Source organism: Impatiens glandulifera, chromosome 5, assembly GCF_907164915.1.
Source record: "Impatiens glandulifera chromosome 5, dImpGla2.1, whole genome shotgun sequence".
Classification (NCBI taxonomy): Eukaryota; Viridiplantae; Streptophyta; class Magnoliopsida; order Ericales; family Balsaminaceae; genus Impatiens; species Impatiens glandulifera.
The window spans coordinates 6250179-6266871 of NC_061866.1; the positions used below are offsets into that span (position 1 = coordinate 6250179).

Here is a 16693-nt window from a genome sequence, read left to right on the forward strand (position 1 = left end):
TTTGTTTTTGTCTCGCAGTTGGATATTTTTTTTTGTTACTTTCTTAAAGCCAAAGCATCCTTAAACCGAACCACCCCACACAGACATTCCCCCAAACAAGATTTAATTCATATTATTGAATCCCTAATTAAAGATATTAAATGACGTTGAAAATCTGAATTATCCGTCGCTAATATTATTACCGACGAAATATAAAGTGTCGCAATACGTGCGTGGAGTAGGCAAAGATTTGGCGGCACTTATATTAGTATCGGTATAAATTATTTATGCGCCACTAATGTAATTTATTTATTATTAAATTTAAACGAATTTGTTTTATAACAAAGTAGTTTTAAATGGTTATAAAATATATTTTTAATATACGTGAAAGGTAAATAATGATTTTTTTTAACTTATAGCTATTCATAAAAAAAAATTCATTGTTTTGTTTCAATTAAGTGACAATTTTATTGGTGAAAAATTTGTGATCAAAGTGATCTTTTACCTTCTTCAACAACTTTCTCTGTGTTGCCTTTTTTTTACAATGTATTCATAATACATTATGAGAGATGAATTACTATGTAATTGTTTATTAGAGTATTGTGAAATCTCATAGATTTGGTCATCAATTACAAGCATGTTTATTTTAGTACAAGTGTACAACTAATAAAATGTAACATTCATCTCTTAGATATATTTTTGCTAAGTTTTATATGCTAGTTTCTTTATCGGGATTGTATGTTTTCCAGTGATTATATGAATTTGTTCTTCGTTTATTTCTTCTTCTTTCATCAATAGTTTCGGTAATTTTTCTAATATTTTATCCGCCCTAGTACTCTTTAGACTAACTATTTTAGATAGGTAAAATTAAAATTTATATAAGCAATAACATCGCCATTAAAATTCTAATTGTTTGACACGTCATCATTCACAAATAGGACATTTTAGATTTTTTTTTTTTTCTGTCCTATGGACCTTTCCAAAAGGCAAATTTTGATTTTTATAATATATTACTATTCAACTCATTATAAATTAATTTCTTTAAAAAGCTTATTCCTAAGTTCAATTTTTAATTTTTCTCTTGTCATGATAAGCACAATTTTAGTTAACACCTTTGCAAGACATTGAAGGTTTAAATCTCCATCGTTTCAAGAGAATGATAGATAACATTTGACATCATACATCAAATCATTCTACAACTAGATCATTTTTAACTCAACTTGGAGAAAAAAGACATTTTATTTTTCAAACACACGCAAACATGTAGGGTTTCCAGATGATGCGGTGCGAGTCGAAGAGGCGTTTATGCGAAAGTTGTAGCATCCGAAAATATCTCGCAAGTGTCAGATTTCGACGATTGCCTAGTGTTTTTCGGGTGGAAACGTGGTGCTGTGAAGAAGTCATGGCTTTGCCATGAGGTATGATGGTTTAAGGCCATCTGACGACGTTTAGGGGCTCAAAATCGCATTTTTATTAGTTTCGGGTGTTTTTTGCAATTTATTAAAAGTTGTTTATTTCTTTTGCAAGCTAGGGTTTGAGTATTTAAAGAATCTTAAAACACTTTGTTATGGGAAGATTATTAATCAGAAAACGAGGTTTCCTCAATATCTATCAACGTTCGGTATTCGTAAGAATCAACGAATCTTGATAAAGGTTCATCCTAGCCACGCACGCTGCATCAGTTGGTATCAGTTTCCAGTCGACCCTGAGGTATGCCGCCCCGAAGACAGCCGCGCAACCCTACCCCTGGTGCTGATGATGGTGACCTTGCTGAGTTGCGACGTGAAAACGCTGAGTTTCGCCGTGATAACGACGATTTGAGGCGGCAGGTTGAATTGTTGACGCAACGGATGGATGCATCTATGCACATGCACCACCCTGAAGATGATGTTACGATGACAGATGAAAACCCTCTCGGTGGTCTTCGGAATCGATCCCCTGAACGCCCCAATCATCGCTGGGAGCAGGCTTTCAGGGTGGACATTCCTAAGTTCGATGGTAGTCTACCACCGGAAGAGTTTATTGATTGGCTTTCTCAGGTTGAAGAGATTCTGGATTTCAAGAAAGTTCCTGCAGATCGTCGTGTACCCCTTGTTACGATCCGCTTACATGGTCGTGCACAAGCATGGTGGCAGCAGTTGAAACAGACACGTGTTCGTCATGGTAAGGCAAAGCTCACGAATTGGGACAAATTCAGGAAGCATATTAGGGCTGCGTTTCTACCATATAATTACGAACGTAACCTGTACCAGCGGTTCCAGAATCTTCGTCAGGGTTCTCGTTCCGTGGATGACTATTCCACTGAGTTTTACACCTTTGTGGCTCGTGTTGACCTGTCTGAGTCCCCTCTCCAGTTGGTTTCTCGCTATATTGGTGGCCTTCGCCTCCAGTTGCAGGATATTTTGAATATGTTTGATTCCTTGACTGTTTCTGAGGCACATCAGCGTGCTTCACAGGCTGAGAAACAGCTAGCCAGGCGCGGTTCGGGTAGCTTTGGAAAACAGGTTGTCCCCACTAGTGGCATTGGTTCTTCTTCCCAGCCGGCCCATCCCACCCCAGCCCCCCCTCGCAGCACTACAGCCCCCCCGCAGGGACGTCCCGGTGGCTTGCGTTGTTTCAATTGTGGTGAAGTTGGCCATCGCCAAGCAGAGTGTCGCAACCCAAAGTCCACCAATCGTGGTCTTTTTACTGAGGTGGATGATCCTGACTCTGCTCTTCCTTCAGATTCAGCCCCAGTGTATGATGTTTATGATGATGAGGCAGCGGAGGAGTATGTTTCTGGTGATGTTGGCCCCCTTTTGGTGATTCGTCGATCATGTTTAACCCCTCGTGCTCCTGACAACGAGTGGTTACGCAATAATCTGTTCCATTCCACTTGTACCATCGGTGGCAAAGTTTGCACCTTCATCATTGATGTTGGGAGTTGTGAGAATGTGATTTCTGAGGTTGCAGTTTCGAAGCTGGGTCTGTCCACTGAACCTCACCCCAAGCCTTATCGCCTGTCCTGGCTGAGTCAAGATTGTGTTGATGCCAAATCAGCCCAAGAAGGGTGCTGCCCCCACTCATCATGCGTCCCCCCTGCCACCTTGTTGTCTCGGGGTCCTTTTCAGACCGCCATGGTTGAATCTGGCATGGTGTTTGCTCTATTTTGTTCGCTGATTACCTGTGGTGCTAGTTCTGAGGTTCCTATTCTAGTGCAGCCGCTGTTACAGGAGTTTGCAGATGTTTTTCCTGAGAATCTGCCTTGTGCCTTGCCTCCTTTGCGTGATATCCAACATCACATTGACTTGGTTCCAGGTGCTGCCCTACCCAACCGTCCTCATTACCGCATGAGTCCCAAAGAACATGACGAGTTGCGTAGACAGGTGGAGGACTTGCTGGCTAAGGGACACATTCGAGAGAGCCTTAGTCCCTGTGCTGTCCCGGCCCTTCTTACCCCAAAAAAGGATGGGTCTTGGCGTATGTGCATTGATAGTCGTGCTATCAACAAGATTACAGTGCGTTATCGGTTTCCTATTCCCCGGTTGGATGACTTGTTGGATCAGTTGGGTGGTGCTTCTGTGTTTAGCAAACTGGATTTTGTCCTTGGGCTGCCACGTACCCAGCGTGGTTCTGATTCGATTTTTGTGGTGGTTGACCGATTCTCGAAGATGGTTCATTTCATTCCCTGCAAGAAAACCTCTGATGCTGTGGCTGTTGCACAGCTTTATTTCAGGGATGTGTATCGCCTTCATGGACTTCCTGCCTCCATAGTTTCTGATCGGGACAATCGCTTTGTGAGTCACTTTTGGAGGAGTCTTTGGCGTTTGGTTAATACTCAGCTGAATTTTAGCAGTGCCTATCACCCGCAAAATGATGGCCAAACTGAAGTTGTTAATAGGTCTTTGGGGAACCTTCTGCGCAGTTTAGTTGGGGATCATCCTAAGGCTTGGGATCTGAAGCTGCCTCAGGCCGAGTTTGCTCACAATCATGCTGTTAATCGCTCCACTGGTTTTAGTCCTTTCCATGTGATTTACGGGCTGTCTCCGCGTGCTCCTCTTGATTTGTTAGCGCTACCCAGCAAGGTGCGTCCTCATTCCACTGCTGCGGATTTTGTTAGTCAGTTGGCTCAGGTTCATCAGACCACTCATGACTGCTTGGTTGCTGCTACTGCCAAGTACAAGGAGAAGGCTGATTCGAGAAGGCGTGCTGTTGATTTTGAAGTTGGTGACTTTGTGTGGGCTATTCTGACTAAGGATCATTTTCCAGCTCATGAATATAGCAAGCTTGCTGCTAAGAAGATTGGTCCTGTTGAGATTGTGGAGAAGATCAACCCCAATGCTTATCGTTTACGCCTTCCCAACCATGTGCGTACCTCTGATGTGTTCAATGTGAAGCATCTTGTTCCTTTTGTGGGTGAGTCTTCTTCTGATGAGGATGATGCGGTTCCAGATTCGAGGACGAATCTTTTCTACCCTGGGGGGAATGATGCGGTGCGAGTCGAAGAGGCGTTTATGCGAAAGTTGTAGCATCCGAAAATATCTCGCAAGTGTCAGATTTCGACGATTGCCTAGTGTTTTTCGGGTGGAAACGTGGTGCTGTGAAGAAGTCATGGCTTTGCCATGAGGTATGATGGTTTAAGGCCATCTGACGACGTTTAGGGGCTCAAAATCGCATTTTTATTAGTTTCGGGTGTTTTTTGCAATTTATTAAAGTTGTTTATTTCTTTTGCAAGCTAGGGTTTGAGTATTTAAAGAATCTTAAAACACTTTGTTATGGGAAGATTATTAATCAGAAAACGAGGTTTCCTCAATATCTATCAACGTTCGGTATTCGTAAGAATCAACGAATCTTGATAAAGGTTCATCCTAGCCACGCACGCTGCATCACCAGATCAATCAACATCAGCAAACTAGTTTTTGGATGCTAAATGTTACTTCCCCCGACGCTTAAATATTGTCGCATATTAAGCGTCAGAAAATATACAAGAATGTTTACTTCCCGCAAGCCTTTATTATTTTTCTTAGACACCTAGAAATTATAAATATTTACCCAGAAATCTACTTGTATTATTATAACACTTTCTGAGATTCGTTCCGGAGAATCAGTAAAGTCTGTTGTGGGGAATTAATTGTTCTTTTCGAGAATTTACGAACTCGATTAAGTATTAATTTTTATTTTCATGATTTGTCGTTGTGCTTAATCGATTTTTATTATTCTTAATATACATCAACTTTAAAAAAATCATAAATACTTACTAGAAACAGGGAAATCCTCTTTTGTTTTTGTTAGCTCTGGTTTTTCTAATGTCTAACAACTCTTTCGAATATAAATCTTCTATTTTCGAAATAATATTCCTATGTCAATCTTGATTTTCATGGTCATTCCTTCAATTCGTTCTCTCCTTCTCATGTGTACAAGGACAGTCGAATTGGTGATAAATTTATTTGTTAGAAATTTTTTAGGATTTTTAAAGGGCATTCTCGATGGAGTCTTAAACCTATTAGGTTGCCAAGTACCATTAACAATTAATCTTTTCTAAACCTTCATCTCTCTTAAGTTAATGCAGAATAACTAGAATTTATTGGTATTAGCTAAATGATGAAGACTTATAACTTAATGGTATATCATAAAAACTCACCTGTATTACTTACAAAAAAAAATGATTGATACTAGCTAAATTTTTCTATGAATATTAAAAAGACTAAGCTCTTGTTCAAGTCTACAATAGAAAAATGCTTCTTGTTAGAAAGAAAAAAAAGATGGCTGCCTTGAAACTTACTATAAACATAAGTGGGGAAATCCCTTGCCCAAGCATCCCAAAAGGAAAAAAAATCTGTAAATGAGCTAAAGTTATTTGAATTAGTCGTTTGAAAATAGATATTATAAATCAAGATCAAGGAAAATTGCTAAATTATTACCCAACATGTATAATGCTAATGTCTTTCAAGCTAATTATTTTCTTACAAATATTTCAATTTAAATATTTGACAAGTAAACCTGAATTCCACCATTTACTAGTTAATGAAAATTAATACTTAGATTTTCATTATAAACCTACACTTAAAAATAAGATTATGCCGGAGATTACCAATGAATTCATCTTGATTTCAGTTGAGTTATAGTTTGTTGAATTGCTTGCAAAGTTTGTGTTTGATTTCAGATACAGTGAATTTTCTTACTTAAAATAATAATATAATAATATATTATTGTCAAAGCATATAGGTATATAGATTTGGCCATAAAAGTCAGTGAGTTCATGAATTTGAATTTATTAGAAGATAAGTTAAAGTTCTATTTGGTCCACCTAAGAAGTTAACTTAAGGCTAGTTAAAATCATATTCAAACATAAATTTATCAATATTCTCATTAAAATAATAAATAAAAATTTCTTTTAACAAATATTTCTTTTATCATAATATATTAATATTTTTATGCCTTTCAACTTAAAAAAAAAAAATCTATATACTTAAAATTATCATCTATCAACTTGAAAATGTTTATACTTAGTTTATTTACTCAAATTTATTTATTTATATTCTCGTAAATATATTATATATATATATATATATTATATATATATATATATATATATATATATATATAATATTCAAATTTTTAATTGATAACGCTACATAGATTTGATTAAACTTATACGGTCATTTTTTAATTTTGTATATTTGTAATAATATTTAATAAATAATATTATAATTATTATAATCTTGTTATATATATATATTATAATATTAATCCTTTTAATTGTTTTTAAAATAGTTTTATAAATTATTAATAATATAACTAACTATTTAATTATATATTTATAAATTTAATGTTTTTATTTAAATTAATTTGAATTTCTTATTAACTTTTAAATATTAATAAATTACTTTGTAACCCCCGGAAAAAAAAAAACCTATTACGCTAGGTTCCGTGAAAAGCCCGAATTTTGAGAAATTTAACCTTAATTTGCGTGTCAGGAATTTTATTTTAAGATAAAACATTATTTTTAAAAATATGTTATTTATTTTTGAAAACTTTTTAAAATTAATTAAAAATAATTAATTTTGAGGTTGAATTTTAAATAATCCGAAAATTTATAATAATCAAATCACAATTTGATTTCTCAAGAAATCATTTAGTTTAAATTAATTAAACATAATTAATTTAAAACATTATTTATTTTGAAACAGAGTCATTAATTGATTTCTGAAAATCAATACAAGTTTGCATATGTATAAAAACATATTGACTAGAGTGTTCTTTTAACTCGTAGTTTGGTGATACTTGATAAAAGACTTTCGCACTTTATCCTCCATACACGTTTAAAATATAGTGTCTACTTATAAATTTAGCTTTTAAAAATCGATAGTATAACGTTTGAGTTTTTAACCGATTATTCTTCCGGTCCTAGTCATTCTTTTAAGTTTTAGCGTTATTTCAAATATTGAAACAACAATATTTATAATGATGGTACCTGTTGCGAATGATAACTAGGGAAGAAATACCTAAAGAATATCAGTCATTTTTAAATGCATTAGGGTTTATAAATAAACGTCAAACTAGCCTTTGTCGAAAATATTTTGTGGAAATATCCCAAAAATATTTAAAAATACATTTATAATTTTTGGGGATTTTTAGATAATGATTTGGAGTCCTAAAATTATAAAAATAATTTTAAATTTTGAAAAGTGAAACTATACACGCCTTTGGACCGGAGTCCTAAGCCTAGAGTTCAATTTTATCGGTCGAGGTCAAAGACACTCGGTCTTAGTCGAGGCTCAGGATCTTCGATCTAAGTACCGAAGTCCCTCGGTCGATGTGCTAAGAACTCTCGGTCCTTGGTTGTTCTTACCGGTCTATGTATATAAACATATTGGTCTTAGGTTAGCTCGGGGCTAAGTTTCTCATTCGAGGTGTATAAACCTCTCGGTCTTGGGCTAGCTTTAGGCTTAGTCCCCCGGTCTTAGGTGCGGGAGCTCTCGGTCCTAAGCTTGGGATTCTCAGTCTCAAGGTCAGATCTCTCTTTCCTAGGGTTTGGGATTCTCGGTCCTAGGGTGGGATTCTTGGTCCCAAGATTGAACCCCTCAATCCTATGTGAGAATCTTCGGTTGGATCTCTCGGTCATAACTCAAGAACATTGGTCGGACATCTCGATCCTAGCTCAAGAACATCGGTCTTAGGTATTGATCATAGGTTCAAATTTCTCGGTCTTAGGTTTGAGACCGAACAAGCTTCGGTCCTCAAGAAAAACAATGTTCAATTTTTTAATTTTTTTTAGCTTGAATTTTTTGATCCAAGAGTTTGGGTAGCTTTACAAAGCTCTTAGGAACATGTTGATCATCATCTTAAAATATCAATCGCCCTGGATTATGATCAATTTGTTTAAAACATTTTGTGATCAAAAATCGGGTTTTTTATATTAAAGCTATTTTGAAGTGTAAGGAGCTATCCAATAGATTTCTTATACTACATATACTTGATTGATACTAAAACAAGAACACTAGTTGTTCGTTTTGACCAAATCAAGAATTCAAAATTTTCAATTTATTTTGAAAATTTTGATTTTAATCAAACATGGTTGCGATGATCAAACATGATATAAACAATTTCCCAACATCATTATAATCATGTTGGGAAGCTTTCTAGGCTGTGATTCAACATAATTAAACCAAGAACAACAAACCCGTTTTTTTATTTTTAAAATTCAAATTTTGTTTTTTGTTATTTAGATCGATTGTTCGGTTCTATCCTATCTAGATAGTTTCTAAATTATCTGGAGATGAATTTTCAACCATAAAACACCATAAACAACAAGAATACAAGCTTATGTAATTTTAAATATAAAAATTTCAAATTCAAACTGTAAATATGAATTAGAGAGTGATTGGAATCTTACAAAGGATTGAAGAACACTCCTTAATCCTTAAGAAAAATTTCTAGATGCCCAGATCCAAGCTTTGAGGCCTCAAACAGGAAAATTCAAAAATCTGAAAACTTCAAGCTTTAATGGCGAATTTTTGATTTTCTTCGATTTAAAGGTTATGAGTTGGTTCTTTGGATTCAAAATGATTCAGGGGTGTATTTAAATTTATAATGTCCTTGAGTCGATGGAAGCTCCAAGTGAAATGAATCGGCCAAAATCCATTAATGGCTTTTGGTTATTCTTGGCTTAAGTCGCCTATTTTGATAGGGAGAAGTGATCACAAACGTAGGGTGATCATTTCAGGCTTTAAATGAGACGAAATGATGGACTAAAGAGGGAGTTTTAAAAAGAGAAGATGAACACGGATCTTCATCCTTATCCTCATGGCACCGCGATGAAGAAGACAACCGGAGGCCAAAATGAGGCTACTTCATGCGCATTTGGTGTTCCTTCTGCATTCGTCAACATCTAGGTGTTTCGTTAGAGTTCTGGATAACGGGGATAATTTCAAGTTAAAGAAGACAGTCCAGTTAGACGTCGTCTAACTCCTTTAGATGTGGTCTAAAGGAAGCGCAGTTAGACGCGATCTAACTCCTTTAGACGTGGTCTAAAGGGAAGAGCAGTTAGACGCGGTCCAACTCCTTTAGACGTGGTCTAAAGGAAAGCTCAATTAGACGTCGTCTAACTCCTTTAGACGTGGTGTAAAAGAAGCGCAGTTAGACGTCGTCTAACTCTTTTAGACATGGTCTAAAAGAAAGCGCAGTTAGACGCGGTCTAACTCCTTTAGACGTGGTCTAAAAGGAAGCGCGGTTAGACGCTGTCTAACTCCTTTAGACGTGGTCTAAAGGAAGCGCAATTAGACTTCGTTGAACTCCTTTAGACGTGGTCTAAAGGGAAGCGCGGTTAGATGTTGTCTAACTCCTTCTTAGACATCCAAAGAAGCGTCTAACTACGTTCTCACGCAGCTCATCTACAGTTACCGTTTTCAATAGTCTGACAAGCCATTTGATCTGAACGACTTAACAACTGCCACGTACATCAATATTCAAATTGCACATGATATTTTGTAAATTCATGTACAACATTCTATCAAAGGATATTCGGCGCATTACCTGTCTTGTACGACCACAATCTCAATGCTCAGTATGATGTACCTCGTACTATTGGCGGTTGTGCAACAAAAGGAGGACACGTTTCCTCAAAGAAGATTCGACTGTTGGTGTACTTCGACTGTTGGTGTACTTTAACTATAAATAGAAGCTCAATGACAACGGACGAACCGTTTGATCAATTTTCTTTACATATACCGGTCTTACAAGTTGTAAAAGCTCTCTGTCTGATTATCCAATCTCTCTTAAGCTTAAGAAAACATTACAAATTCTCTAGCTGTCATTCATTGTCCTTTCTGTGTAAAATCTCAGTGTTGTAAGTTGAACAGATGGTGTTCTGTTCAACAGAGTGTTAGCTAGATGTTCAGAAGCAGGCGATTGTTAAGTCCTATTGTTTTTAACTATGCTTGTATAGTGGTTCTAATAAAATCAAAGTCTTCTAGTGAATATCCTTTCAGCTGAGGAAGAAGGGGTGACGCGTGAGGGTTTACTCCGAACATCCATAAACAAATCATTTGTTCTTTACTTTCTGCCATTTTACATTCATCTGTCTGAAGCTTCAAATTTAACAAACAGTTTTCGCATTTGAACCTGTTCAAGAGTTTGTGATTTGTGAAGAATAAAAACATATTTTAACTTCTAACAGAGTTAAAATCAAACTAAAGTGTGTAAGCTGTTTATAATAGTCAGACCCCTATCTCTATTGTCAACACTGATCCTAACATGTGTTATCTTTGACATCTCCACTATGATATGATCTCATGAAGATTTTGTTAACATTTCCATAATAATACGATTTGATTGAAATTTCACCATTATGTGATTTCATACCTTTTTAAATTCAAAATATAATCGCACATATCTTTCTTCTTTTCTTTTACCTAACATTGATGCGCACCAAATTGTGCTTCAAAAACATAAGCCCAATTTCACACCCATCAATTTGGTTAGGAAGACTTGTCTTATCAAAATATGTTTATTTATATTGAAGTCTGCAACTAATAAAATGTTGATAACATTCCACTCTTAGATAACTTACTCTTAGATAACTTTGTTGTTGTTAAGTTGTATATGTCTGATTGTGAATACACTTTAAAAGTGTGACCCATGATATGGAACACTTTTAAATGTTTTGGATTTGGCATAAAAAAATATGAGAAAAACACTTTTAATTATGTTTTACCGACACTACAATCTATGTCAACTATGAATGTAAGATTAAGCTTCAGTGATTTCTTTAAAGATGTTTTTAAGCATATGTAAAAATCTGAATTGTTGTAGTGTTTGCAATATCCGGTTACTAGTAAAAGAAATATATATATATATATATTAAAAAGAATTGTATTTTAATATTTTAGTTGATAATTTGATTAATTTGTAAAAATATAATAAAATAAGATTATTAGAAATTAAACCCAAATTCATCAACTAGTAATTTCATCCCCTAATGTCCTCTACCTCAAAGTGACTCAAGCCTAGAGAGACTGGAAACAGAATAGGATATTTGATATGAAATTTTTATTATTATTATATATTAATATATTTTAAATATTTAGAAAAAAAAAATGTCAACTTCTTCGTCATCAACCCGTCAACATTTTTTTAAATATACCAAAATTTATTTAAAAAAACTCTACCGACATAGCTCCTAAGACTTAAAACTAGGATTGTGTGAAGCATTTTAGATGAATTCATCTTAGATTTCAGTTTGTTGGGTTACTTGGTAAGTTTGTGTTTGATTTCAAATTGCTCATTGTTGTCTCCTCTCTTAAACTTTGAATTTTCTTGCTTAAGGAAATAATAATAATAATAATAATAATAATAATAATAATAATAAATCATTTTCAAAGCATAGATCAATTCAAATTATCTTTTTTTAAGAGACTTAGCTCATATAGGTAGTATAGATTTGGCCATAAAAGTCGGTCAATTCCTGAATCTGAACTCAATAGAAGTATAAGTTACTTGTACTTGGCCCTACCTAATAAGCCAACTTGACTTTCAAAGAACAAGAAATGACAAGTTTGTATTTTATTTTAAATTCAATTCTAATCAAAATTATTTTAAATTAATTATATTACTTAATTCATTAATTAAAATAATTTTATTTTATCATTATATATTAATACATTATAATTTATTTTACTACAAACAAAAATTAAATTAAATTACCTCTTAAAAATCATTGTCACTCAATATTGTTTTAAATAAATTAATATTTATTTAAATAAGTAGAAACATATATATTAATATCTCCTAGCTAACATAGACGCCTTCTCTGACTTATTTCACCATCTAGATTCCAGCACTCTCGTGGGCCAAGCTTAAGTTATTAAGTCAAAGTCATTTCATTCATAGCCAAAAAAAAAATCATTTTAAAACACTTTTTTATTTTATTTTATAAAATTAAATATATAATTATTTCATTCATTTAAATATTTTTTTCAAATATCACAGTATTCTAATGAAAACATTTAAGAATAAGTTAGAATTTTTATTAATCCATCCCAAGCTACAAACACCTGTAAAAAAAAAAACCTAATTAAAAGAAAAAATAAAAAGACTTCAAATAAAAACTGAGGATTTATTTACCTTGTAAAATCAAGAGGTAGAACCGACCAGATTGAAAGGTTATTCTTTATTTAATTTTTTTTATCTCGTCTGGCCTGGGTTGGGTCAGGGCTTCGCGCACGGGTGCGCTTGACTAACCCACTGGCTCTACCGCTGACCCTGTCGCCTGGCCGTCTGCAGGACACAGTGGTCAGCGTTGGTTCGGTTTTCATTTCTTAAAAATAAAAACATTAATAATTTATATATATATATATTTTTTTGTCTCGTTTAACTATTTTAAAATCTTTAACTATTTTAAAATCTGATTGATCCAAAATAATTATTTACTTTAAATCTCGCTTGGGATAAATCTGTATAAGAATTTTTAAAAATAATTAATCAGCTAGAATTATATAAAATTATAAAATTGAAGAATTAAAAATAAGTGTTTACAAATATTCCATCTAAATTCTTCAAGAATTTAAAAAAATAACAATTCTATCTGGGTTGGTATATAGATTCATTTGCTAGTAGTGACAATATTCTTCCAATGCCATATATTATAGAGTCTAAACATTTTTTGTTCACCAATCTTTATTTAAATATTTACGTATACAGAAACACTATAGAAAAAAAAACATCATCTGCCTCCAGAGAGATGCGATCCAGCCATAGATGTAGAAAACGCCTTGTTCATTAATGAAGACGAATACGACATTGAGAAATCTTCGAACCCTTGTTTGTGAGCAAACGACAAGGCCTCGGCCGATATTCCAAGCGAAGAGATATCCGGCAATGGAATATCGCCTTCTAAAAACTGCACCACTTGCCTCATAGTCGGTCTAGAGTATTGGTTCGTATTTGAACAAAGCAAACCAAGCTTCATAACCATTTCCACTTCTTGGGCGTCAAATACACCACCTAAATTTGGATCAACCGCATTAAAAATCAAACCCTTTGACCAAAAACAAAAAATCCAATCAACCAAAATGAATTCATTATCTTTCAATCCAATTGGCCTCTTTCCACTGGCAACTTCCAACAAAAATGCACCAAACGAATACACGTCGGTGGCTGGCGTGGCTTTCCCGGTTCTCGTATGTTCGGGGGCAAGATAACCTATTGTACCAACCACATGTGTAGTACGTGGATCAGTCCCGTGGTCATATAACCTAGACAAACCAAAATCACCCAATTTCGCATTTAATTCGCTGTCTAATAAGACATTACTCGCCTTAACATCTCTGTGAATAACAACTTGTTCCCATTCCTCATGCAAGTAGAGAAGTCCGGCTGCTACTCCTTTAATGACACGAAAACGTTGCCTCCAATTTAGAGTGCACCCTGGCTCATCATAAAGCAACTTGTCTAAGCTTCCGTTAGACATGTAATCATAAACTAATAATAGTTCATTTTTTCGACGACAATATCCAAGGAGCTGGACCAAGTTACGGTGACGAAGACGACCTATGCTGACTATTTCCGCCACGAATTCCCTCATCCCTTGCCTTGATTGATGAGAAACTCTCTTGACTGCAATATCCATTTTTGAACTTGATAGAACTCCTTTATAAACCTGCCCAAATCCACCTTTACAATAATATATACATGTGAGCTTCATAATAATTAACTTGTGTTCTAATGAATTAATTACATGTAAAATTTTGTCCATTATCCTGCCCAATAAAAAAATAAGTTTATAAGTTCTATGTTTTTGACATGTATCCAAAGACAACTACTCCCCAATACAAACAAAAATAAGTTTGTAAGTTGTATGTTTTTGAATTTGTAATAAATCATGTCACGAATTATTTTGTATTGGGGAATAATTCTCTTTAGATATATACATGTCATGTCATCTTAATAGGGTGAGCAATAAATGAAAAAAAGTTTACTCTTTAAAAAAAAATTGTATACCTAAAAAAAAATCAATTTTTGCAATACTTTATTATTGTTGTATCAAAATTTGTGTAAAATAAAACAATATTTTTAATAACTTACCTGTACCCAACAATCCTTTTTCATTAAATCCCTTTGTGGCAAAGTATAAATCTTTGTATTTGAATCTGTGAGGTCCATAATCAAGCTCCCAATCTTCAATTTCTTCTGCAAATTTTCTTTTTCTTCTTACATAATAAACCACAGCTGATATAACAGCTGCTAGAACAAACATCAGAACAAAAGGCAACACCATTGTCAAATAATTAAACATCTTTTCCTGTCTATTAATCCGAGGTAGCTTTGGAAGCTTGAAACTATCAATCTCCTTAGCTTCACCATTCATTTTAAAGCTCCATCCCAACAAATAATGTGAAGTAGAAACCGACCCGGTTGATGATGCAAACCCGACATACATAATCGGGTTTATATACTGAGACAGATCTTTATCTAAAGAGAGAGTCGGTAGAGACGGTTTTCTCATTCGAATTGAACCCATTGTTACATTCATTTGTTTTTTTCCACCGTCATATTCGATCCAAACCCGCATAGCATTTCCGCTAATCAAGCTTAGATTTTGAAATCTACCGTCGTTTCCATAATACCCTGCTGGATACGACAACACCGAATCCAAACCGTTGATGTCGATTCCGACATGATTGTCGTTGATATCATTGAATTCCGTGCTCTGGATCGTGTCGAATTCGACAGCGATGATTTGGTTGGTTATGTTACCGTTATTGGATTCGTTGAATAGACCCAAGTATTGGCTCGGTAAGGCGTTTGGCAGGCTCGGTTGAGGAGCGATTACGAAGGAGATTCCGTGGCCACTTAGGGTCGGGTATTCGGGTATAATCCCGAAAACGAAGGAAGTGGAGAAGGAGATTGCGGACTCGTTTGGTGAGTTCTTGAAGGTGATTGGATTTGGGTAAAATGCGTAGCCTGATTTTTGTCTTGTTCCGTTTGTTAGGGCTAATAGACCATTGGGTTTGATCTCGGCTATACCTTTGAGGGTCAGGTCCGTTGATCGGAAGCCGGTGAAGATGAAATCGGGATTAGGGTTTGTGGCGTGGCATAGAAGTGGAGTGATTACAAGGAAAAGGAGAAGGTTTAGTAGAGACATTTTGTTATGTTTTTTCAAAAGCTTCATTCTTTGTGAAAGGAGAAGCATAATTCTGTTGAGTATGAGCATGGACATTCTTATGAAAACTCATTTTTTGTGGAGGGGAGAAATTGTTTTTTATTTTTGCTTTTAAAATGAATCTGCAGCCATCATTTATTAACCTGCTTATGTCATGTGGGTAGTGATGGACCATTTCTCTTCCCAAGAAAATTAGAGAAAATTATAGAGAAAACGATTGGTTGTTATTTTAAATAAATATTTGTATATATAAAAAGAAATATTTTGAGGTGATTCATCTTCAGTGAAGTTCAACCAGTCGGTTATCCAATTAAAATGTTTTGATTAATTCTGATTTTATTATTTATTTACAAATTGGTTAATAGACTAAGGAGATGCTTGGTACGTGGTTTTTGTACTCAAGAATGGAAAAGGGAATAAAATGAAGTGTTTGGTTGATGGGTTTCATTCCATAACATTGATTTGATTCCCGGATACTCAGGAATCATCCATTCCTCTCTAAATTGGGAGGAATGAATCTCATTCCCTTGTAATGTATTTTCTCTCCCATGATGTCCACTCTCCCACGTTCTCTCTCATAATTATAATTATAATATTATATATATTTTTCTTTTATAATTATATTAGACGTTCTTTTATAATTAAAATAATAATTTAATTTATTTATTGACATAAATTATTTTAATTAGAAATTATTTTAAATAATATAAAATTAATAAAATAAAATAATTATTTTAAAATAATTATAATAACTAATAATAAAAAATTATATAATCAATTTATATATTATATATTAATAATAAAATTATAATAAATTAATTAAAATATAAAAACTTAAAAATAAAATAACAATTTTATATAAAATAAATATTGAAAAAATATTAAAAAAGTTAGATATAAAATATTTTAATAAAAATATTTATTAAAAATATTATGTAATGTTATAGTATATATTATTAAATAAAATATTATATTTTATTTGATTAATTATTAATATATAATATTTTAAAAAATTTATCTTTATTAATAGATAATTTTTATTTATAAATAAAAAAATTGAATCATTCAATTATT

The 16693-nt window shown here is 33.9% G+C and overlaps 1 protein-coding gene across 1 annotated transcript; it reads right to left on the reverse strand.

Moving 5' to 3' along the window:
• Nucleotides 1–13071: 13071 nt before the first annotated feature.
• On the reverse strand, nt 13072–15659 carry LOC124938471 (L-type lectin-domain containing receptor kinase IV.1-like). The gene is made up of 2 exons (XM_047478915.1): nt 14542–15659; nt 13072–14130 (listed from the first exon to the last, which is right to left on the reverse strand). Exons 1-2 carry the CDS (start codon nt 15647–15649, stop codon nt 13181–13183), a joined length of 2058 nt encoding a protein of 685 aa, XP_047334871.1. The 5' UTR covers nt 15650–15659; the 3' UTR covers nt 13072–13180.
• Between the last annotated feature and the right edge of the window lie 1034 nt (nt 15660–16693).